The following is a 9,464-nucleotide window of genomic DNA, read 5'->3' as shown; positions in this document are numbered from 1 at the left end:
ATTTCTCCACGTGATTCCAAGATCTCTCCTCCAGATTCTCCTCCTCTACATCCCCTGCTTCCTTCCTCTTCCTCCCACTCCAGACCAGGATAACCCACCCCTATGCTCTCCATTACTCAGCAATGTGGCTGGTTGTTTTCACTGACAATTTAGAGAACAAATGGTGGCATGTTTACACAAACTTGAGACAGGTGATGCTTAGAACAACTATCACAGTGCAATGTCTGGATTGAAATCAGATAGTGGGGGAGTGAAATTAGCATTTGAATGAACAAGGGTAGATTGTATACATTCCAAAAGAATATTATACCAACACACTTGCTTAGTTAGAGTCACAGCAAGGTGCTTTATGTTATTAGTGGCTATTGTGAAGGATGTAGTTTCCTTAATTTCTTTTTCAGCCCTTTTATTTTTGTACACAGGAGGGCTACTGATTTTGTTTTTGTTTTTTTTTTTTGTTTTGTTTTTTTTTTTTTTGAGTTTATTTTGTATCCATCCATGTTACTGAACAGTTTTATCAGCTGAAGGAGTTCTCTGGCTGAATTTTTTGGGTCACTCATGTAAACTACCATATTGTCAGAAAATAGTGATACTTTGACTTCTTCCTTTCAAATTTTGTGGCATACAGACTTTGAAAGATCCCCGGAGGGTATCTTTCGTCTGAGACACCCCTGCCCAAGGATCAACGAGTCCAGGCGTTCGGATGCAAACAGCAAGAGGCTTTTATTGGATACTCGGGTACCCGGGGCGAAAAGTCATTCAGGAGACTTTCGCGCCCCCTTGGTGGAAAGCTGGGGTTTTTATAGGGTTTTAGAGCTGAAGCGTGGGTACAGAAGTGAGAAGCATGGTTACAGGGGACCGATTGGTACGTTTACATGAGACCGCAGTTTGCGTCAAAGTTTGGCAGGGACGCCAGGATTCCAGGAACTGGGTGGTCAAAACGGTCATGATGACCCCTTAACGTGGCCCGCCACCTGTTATTTTGTTTTTCCCTATCTCAGCTGGAGCAATCTCTGACAGATATCCCATGAGGGTGGTCACAAGAAGTTGTTTTTAGCTCAACAGGGGCAGCCTGACCGCAGATATCCCAAGTGGGTGACACAGCTGGGTCTCTTAGTAATTTTCCAGCTTTTCATCTGGCCTTCAGAGTTTTACAAAACAGTGGTGTCCCACAAAATGGCGTTAGCTATGTTTAACTTAGGGTGAGGCAGGGGTCTTTCATTCCCCCATTTTCTTTTAACGTAGAATGGACTCTTTCATTCTCGGGCCTGGGAAGAGTTAACTTCTGTCTCCTGCTGTTTGAGCTGATGATATTGTTGGGTTAACACCAACGCTTGTATGACAGAGAGCCGGTCTTTCATGAACTGGATCAGCCAATTTAGAATACAAGGCCCGAATAACAAGATCAAGAGGATTATAATTAAGGGGCCCATGAGAGTGGAAACGAGGGTCATAAACCAGGGGGCTCTATTGAACCATTTTTAGTACCAGCTCTGTCCCTCTGTGAAGAGTTTTTGTCTCTGGCTGAGTCTCTCCCTAAGCTTGGCCATATTGTCTCTAACTACGCCTGTATGGTCAGCATAAAAGCAACATTCTTCTTTTAGGGCTGCACATAATCCTCCTTCTTGTAGGAAGAGGATATCTAGCCCCCTTCTGTTCTGTAAAACTACCTCTGACAGAGAGATCAAGGATTTTTCTAGAGCACTTACTGATTCTTCTAAGGCCTGTAAGTCGGTATGCATAGCCTGTTGTAGTTGTTGGAATTGAGTAGTTGCTGTTAAAGCGGTGGCTCCGGTCCCAATTCCGGCGGCAATGCCTCCGACTGTTAGTCCCCCCAGCATTATTGCCAGAGTCAAAGACACGGGTTCCCTGCGATACCGAATTCTTTCCTCAAAGTGTCTGTAAACATAGTCTGGTTCATGATATACTATTTTAGGCCATAACTCAATGAGGACACAAAAGTCAGAACCAGTATTCCAGCCTATAGCTGATATACAGGGGGTTAGGCTGGTATTGCATGCCCAAAAGGTACCATTTGGACCAGACAGGTAGTAATCTCCTGGGCCAACACTGGTAGTAGAATTACAAAGTTGTTGATAAGCAGCAGGTATTGTTCCGACACAAAGTCCTTGCCCTGACACCTCAGAGAGAGTTAGTTTATGTTGGGCAGAGGGGTAGCAGTTTACTGGAGGGCTAGTATGGTTAGAGAAATCACCCATTATGGCCAATCCTTCGTAATAGGGTGGAGTCGAAACCAGGCATAACCAACATTCTTGGGTCCTGTCGGGATCAGAGTGATTTAGTACCTGAAAGGCTCCTGTCACTAGATTAAGGAGTCTATCTCCTGACCTAGGCTTCCAAGGTTGCATAGTGGGGCCCGTGGTGGTTGGGCCAGGAGAAGAAACAGAAGTATTTGGGGTTATTGGCCATAGGGGCTGAGGTCTTGGTTGAGAAGGCCTCTTCTGATCTGATATGACCGGGTTGGGGCCCACCGATCTGGTAGCAGGTAAGGTCTTTTGAAGCCTAATTTTAAAAGTGAGGCCTATATCTTTTTGATTTTTATAAACCTTAAGGCCCCATCTAAAACCTTGTGAAGTCCAAATCTGTCGTTTGGCTTGGGGAGTAAATTGAATCAACAGGGGATTGCACCATCCTTTGGTTTTTCCCTGGGGTTTGCATACCCCTGACTCGACCACTTGGAGGAGCGTATTAAGGGGGGCAGGCCCCCCCAGCTTTCCCAGGTTTTTCTTTTTACCGTAATGTAGTCCCAGGAAGAGGAGGGTTTCCAATAAGTGTCTCCCGAAGTTTCACAGCCCCATGAAGCACAAAAATGTTGATCTGCCCACCCGCATTTATGATTGAGAGTTCTATTTCTATGGGTGCCAGGACATATATAAATTCCCCATACCCCACTGCCAGGGGGACCCCGTAAAAGGACCCTCCCAACCGAATTGACGCAGCTTGGATTGGTGGCCCGTCCTGGGGTAATTCGTTCAGGTGCTCGGCCCCCAGGAGGTGGCCAGAAAATATCAGGAACTGCCCAGTCGGTGTCTGCTCCAAGGGCAAGGGCACAGAGATCTACTTCTAAATTGGGCCAATGGGGCTGGACCCCAATAGAGGAACTTGTCATGACTATATCCCCAGCCTGGTTTTCAATGACCCAAGTATAGTTGTAAATCTGATGTGGAGTCGCATAGGTTATTTCCAGACTTAAAGTGAGACACAAGGTTATTAGGGCTCCCCACGAGTCAATCTTATCTTTAGTGGATTTTGAGTGCGGTGAAGTTTCCATCTGGCTTTCGAGTTCGGGTTGTCGAACTGGTCTTCGGGGGCGGCGGCTTTGACGTGGGAGGCGTGGACCCAGGCGGCGATGCCGTCTACCTTTAGGGCTGTGGGTGTCATCATCAGTACAGTGTAGGGTCCCTTCCAGCGCGGTTCCAAGTTCTTGACCTGATGTCGTCGCACCCAGACCACATCCCCGATCTGGAATTGGTGTGGTACCACAGGTTGGTTTAGCCGTTCTTGGTATGCAGCTGCCAGAGGTTTCCACACCTCCCGTTGTACTATTTGGAGCGCCCGCAGATGAGCCTGGAGAGAAGGGGTATTAGCAAAACTACCTATGTCAGAGTCTAGGAAGTGGGCTGCTGGAGGAGGGGCACCATATAGGACTTCAAAGGGAGTGAGTCCATGAGGGCCAGATGTATTCCGGGCCCGATATAGCGCTAAGGGAAGAAGGGCCACCCAGTCTCTTTCGCCAGTTGCAAGCGTCAATTTAGTTAAAGTCTCCTTAATAGTTCTATTCATGCGCTCTACCTGTCCTGAACTCTGGGGGCGGTATGCACAGTGTAATCTCCAATCAATCCCCAGTAATGTGGCCACCAACTTACTTACCCGGGAGACTAATGCAGGGCCGTTGTCGGAGCCCAATGCCTGTGGCATACTATACCTCGGGAAGATTTCTTCCAACAACTTCTTGGTGACGACTTTGGCAGTTTCATGTTTGGTAGGGTAAGCCTCTACCCATCCGGAGAAAGTGTCCATGAACACCAGCAAATAGCGGTATCCATATAGTCCAGGCTTGACTTCTGTAAAATCAATCTCCCAATGAGTCCCGGGTCGGTGCCCTCGCACTATGACCCCGGAACCCACCTTATTATGTCCAGCATTAACTCGTGCACACGCGGTGCACCTCTTGGCCACTTGTTGTAAAATTTTGTCCTTTCCCAACAGATGGTGGGTGTCCTCCTCTCTTTCAAGGAGGATCTTCATCTTTTTGTGACTCAGGTGGGTTAGCTTATGAAGTTGGTCAATCAAGTAATAGGTCATATGTTGGGGCCACACTGGTTTTCCTTTGAATATCCACTTCTGAGTTTCAGGCTAATAGGTGGCCCCCATTTCTTTTAGTAAGTTTTGGTCCTCCTGACTATATTGAAGAGTAGACCCTCGCTTTATTTTCTTTATGGTCAGGGTCTGAGAAATTGCAAAGTCTTTCTGTTGTGCTTCCTTTTTGGCAGCCTCATCTGCCAGGCGGTTGCCTCGAGCCTCGGGGCTGTTTCCCTTTTGGTGACCTGGACAGTGAATGATGCTCAGCTTTAGAGGCAAGAACAATGCCTCAAGCAAGGCTAATATCTCAGTCTTGTTTTTAATCTCTTTTCCTTCTGAAGTTAATAGTCCCCTTCTCCAGTATATCTCCCCATGAATATGTGCAGTGGCAAAGGCATAGCGGCTATCAGTATAAACGTTGAGCTTCTTACCTTCCGCCATCCGGAGGGCCTGAGTCAGGGCGATGAGTTCGGCCCGTTGTGCCGAGGTGCCAGGTGGTAGGGCCTTAGCCCAAATTACCTCAGTCTCAGTGGTGATCGCAGCCCCTGCTCTTCGTTCTCCGTTGTCCAGAAAGCTACTCCCGTCGGTATACCATGTGAAGTCAGCATCGGGGAGGGGCTGATCGGTCAGGTCAGGCCGAGTGCCGTGTACCTTGGCAAGTATCTGGAGACAGTCATGAGTTTCTGGACCCTCCGATAGGGGGAATAGTGACGCCGGGTTGAGGGCTACCACAGGACCAAAGTGTACGCGGTCAGCGTCCAGCAGTAGGGCCTGGTAGTGGGTCATGCGAGTATTTGAGAGCCATCGACTCGGAGGTTGTTTAACTTCCACTGCATGAGGAGCCAGAACTGTTATCAGTTGTCCCATAGTTAGCTTACTAGAGTCCTTAGTTAGGAGAGCAATTGCTGCAACCATTCTCAAACAGGGAGGCCATCCTGTAGCTACCGGGTCAAGTTTCTTAGACAGGTAGGCAATTGGGCGCCTCCATGGTCCCAACCTTTGGGTTAAGACTCCTTTAGCATAGCCTTGTTTTTCATCAACAAATAATTCAAAGGACTTACTTAAATCAAGAAGTCCCAATGCTGGGGAAGTTAATAAGGCCTTTTTGATAGCCATAAAGGCTCCTTGTTGCTCACTCCCCCAGGTAAAGAGGGTACCTGGTTTTGTGAGTGAGTAGAGCGGTGCAGCCATCTCTGCAAACCCTGGGATCCAGATCCGGCAGAACCCCGCCGTCCCCAGGAACTCCCTCAACTGTCTTGGGCTCTTAGGCACTGGAATACTCAGGATTGTCTGTTTTCGTGCTTCCGTTAGCCATCTTTGTCCAACTCTGATCTGGTAGCCTAAGTACGTAACCTGCTTTTGACATATTTGGGCCTTTCTAGCCGAGGCCCGATACCCCAGAGTTCCCAGGGTGACCAGGAGGGCCTTCGTTCCCTCTCTACAATTTTCCTCAGTTTCTGCAGCCAGGAGGAGATCATCCACATATTGAAGTAGGATTAAAGCAGGGTGATGAACCCTAAAGTTGGCCAGGTCCCAGTGTAACGCCTCATCAAATAAGGTGGGGCTGTTTTTGAACCCCTGGGGGTGCCTAGTCCAGGTGAGTTGCCCCGATAGCCCCAACTCTGGGTCCCTCCACTCGAAGGCAAAAATAGGCTGGCTCTGTGGATGAAGCCTTAAACAAAAGAATGCATCCTTGAGGTCTAAGACCGTATACCAAATATATGTTGGCGGTAATCCAGTCAGCAAATTGTATGGGTTAGGGACTGTTGGGTGTATATCTTCTACCCTTTTGTTGACCTCTCTTAGATCTTGCACAGGGCGATAATCGCCCGTGCCAGGCTTTTTGACTGGAAGGAGGGGTGTATTCCAGGGAGACTGGCAGGGGGCCAAGATTCCCTGGTCTAGGAGTCTTTTAATGTGGGGCCGAATTCCTCGGTAGGCCTCTTGAGACATAGGGTATTGTTTGATAGAAACTGGAGTTGCGGTTGCTTTGAGGGGTATAATTAGGGGTGTCTGTTGGGTGGCCAGCCCCATTCCTCCCGTTTCTGCCCAGGCAGATGGGAAGTTGCTCAACCAGTCAGTTATGTTCTCAGCCAGAGGCCCCTCAGGGGGCCTCTCAGGCTCATATAGCCGGTATTCATCTTCCAGGTTTAAGGTTAGTACATGTAACGGCTGTCCCTGTGGCCCTGTAATATGGGCTTTAGTCCCCTCAAAATGAATCTGTGCTTTGAGCTTGGTTAATAGATCTCTCCCAAGCAACGGGTAAGGGCAATCGTGTACATGCAGGAAAGAATGAGTCACCTTACCAGTGGAGAGTAGTACTTTTCTTTTGGTTGTCCAGCGGCACCTTTTTCCTCCAGTAGCCCCCTGGACCCATGCTGATTTGTCAGACAGGGGTCCTGGAGATGTGGTGAGCACTGAGTGTTGAGCTCCGGTATCCACCAGGAAGGTGACAGGTTGGCCCCCCACGTTGAGGGTTATCCTGGGTTCAGGGGGGGGCTCCTGACCCTGACCCCCCTAATCTTCGAGGTTGAGTAGGGTGGTTTGAGGCCGAATCTTACGGCGTGGCCCCCTTGGTCTATTTGGGCAATTGCGGGCCCAGTGACCTTTCTTCTTACAGTAAGCACATTGGTCTTTATCTATTGGGCGGCTCTCTCGATCTCCCAGGTCCTGTCTATCCTGTCTCTGACCTGTCACTACGGTGGCCAACAACTTACTGAATTCTCTATTTCTCTTACGCTTCGTAATATTTTCTCTTTCCTCTGCTTCTTTTCTCAGCCTCTCATCTCTTTCTTCCTGCGTTTCCCTCTTGTTAAAAATCTGCTCTGCTTCTTTTAACAAATCCTGTACTGAACTCTCTCTTAAGTTTTCTAGCCTTTCTAACTTCTTTCTGATATCTGGGGCGGATTGCCAAATGAAGGACATGGCCACGTTGGTTGCCTCATCTGGGCTTTCTGGATCATAGGGAGTGTACATACGGTATGCCTCCTTAAGTCGTTCCAGGAAAGCAGAGGGGGATTCCTCTGGCTTTTGAGTCACTAACTTAACCTGGGCCAAATTGGTAGGGCGTCTTGCAGTCCCTCGGAGACCCGCTAAGAGCAACTGGCGATAAAGACGTAGGTGTTCCCTAACGCGCTCAGTGGAGAAATCCCAATTGGGTCGTTCCAGGGGGACGGCAGCGTCAATCCTGTCGGGCAGCTGGGTAGGCAGCCCGTCATCTCCCGGAACATTTTTGCGGGCTTCCAAGATGACTCGTTGTTTTTCCTCAGTGGTCAGCAGTGTCTGGAGCAGCTGCTGGCAGTCATCCCAGGTGGGCTGGTGGGTCACTAGAATGGACTCAATGAGGGCTGTCAACTTGGACGGGTCCTTTGAGAAAGGGGGGTTATTATTTTTCCAATTATATAAGTCAGAGACGGAAAAGGGCCAGTATTGGAGTTGGCGGTCAGGCCCCGTCCGCAATGGAAGAGCCTGAGAGGAAGGACCGGAAGGGACCTCCCGACGCCCCTGCAACCGCCCTGCCACTGGAGACGAGGTGGGTTCCTCCGGTGGTTCCTGGCTGGCGGCCGCCCCCTCTTGTTCAGGAATGGGGCCTGGACCCCTGTAAGGAGGTGGTTGTTCAGGTAGAAGGTCCAGAAGGGGGCCATCATCTGCTGGCAGCACCGGAGGTGTCCTTTTACGCCCGGAGGTCTCTGCCGGTACCGATTTTGTGAGGGCCGGGTAAAGGGCAGAGTTAGCCGGGGTCGGAATCAGTGGGGGAGGAAGGGAGGGAGCTGATGGTGTGGTTTTTGGGCAAGGGGGAAGGAAAGGCTTTACCCATGATGGGGGATCTTTGACCAGAGAACCTGGTCAGGATGTCCATGGGGTCCAGGGTCCATGACTTTTGCTTTCACCTGCAAAATAACTTCTAGGTTAAAGGTGCCATCTCGTGGCCAGCCCAAGTCAAAGGTTGGCCACTCAGATGAACAGAAGGTGTCCCATTTTCCTTTTCGCACTTCCACTGAGAGATTGTGGGCGATGTCACGGACTTCCTTGAAGTGCTGTAAAGTTAAACTTTTGGGGGTAGTGACAGTTTGTCCCATATTTTCAGATAGATAGAAAACACTTATCACACTTACTACCACAATTAGACAGACAGAACACGACACAAGCCGCGTGGCACGAGATCGGCGCAAAACTGAAAGCAAAAGTTCAATTGGAGACTGTGATGGAGGTCCGGTTCCTTCGTCTCCCAGATGGAACATGTAGCCTTGGAACAGGGGCGAAGCCCCAAAAAGTCCGAGTCGGCTCGTACTTTCAAACAGACGGGGAGCCAAAAATTGGCTCCCACTCAGATGAGAGTCGGTGGGACTGGAACCCACGACTAGTGGGACTCGAACCCACGACAGTAGACCCTCTCAGATGAGAGCCGGTGGGACTTGAACCCACTCAGACCCTCTCAGATGGGAGTCAGCAGTGGGACTCGAACCCACTCAGACTCACTCAGACACCCTGGGATGTCTCCCAGAGATCGCGGAACAGAAGTCCTAGCCCGTCAGCTCCTTCTTACTTTCCGCCTGATACGGATGACCTGATCAAGTCTCAGATTGCAAGCAGAACAGACACAGAAGCACACAACAGAAAAGACAGCAACATACAGCAGAAAAGACGGCTGGCCAGCTTACCTCCTGAAGGTGGGTCGGTGGTCCCTGGGTGGGGGGGTCTCAGATCTCGCTGGGGCCTCCAAATGAAAGATCCCCAGAGGGTATCTTTCGTCTGAGAGACCCCTGCCCAAGGATCAATGAATCCAGGCGTTCGGATGCAAACAGCAAGAGGCTTTTATTGGATACTCGGGTACCCGGGGCGAAAAGTCATTCAGGAGACTTTCGCGCCCCCTTGGTGGAAAGCTGGGGTTTTTATAGGGTTTTAGAGCAAAAGCGTGGGTACAGAAGCGAGAAGCATGGTTACAGGGGACCGATTGGTACGTTTACATGAGACCGCAGTTTGCGTCAAAGTTTGGCAGGGACGCCAGGATTCCAGGAACTGGGTGGTCAAAACGGTCATGAGGTCATGATGACCCCTTAACGTGGCCCGCCACCTGTTATTTTGTTTTTCCCTATCTCAGCTGGAGCAATCTCTGACAGATATCCCATGAGGGTGGTCAC

At 49.7% G+C, this 9,464-nt stretch overlaps 1 protein-coding gene across 1 annotated transcript; it reads right to left on the bottom strand.

Annotated features, from left to right (window-relative positions):
- Window positions 1-3,231: 3,231 nt before the first annotated feature.
- On the bottom strand, window positions 3,232-8,564 carry LOC129685466 (uncharacterized). Its single transcript, XM_055619005.1, is given in 2 exon segments — window positions 3,232-8,130; window positions 8,214-8,564. Coding segments are annotated over 2 exon segments (5,250 nt in total).
- Window positions 8,565-9,464: the final 900 nt, after the last annotated feature.

Source organism: Psammomys obesus, unplaced genomic scaffold (genome assembly GCF_907164565.1).
Source record: "Psammomys obesus unplaced genomic scaffold, mPsaObe1.curated_primary_1811, whole genome shotgun sequence".
In the NCBI taxonomy this organism is placed as follows: domain Eukaryota; kingdom Metazoa; phylum Chordata; class Mammalia; order Rodentia; family Muridae; genus Psammomys; species Psammomys obesus.
Note: the sequence above shows the minus strand (reverse complement) of the source record. Positions and strands in the feature narration are given on the sequence as shown.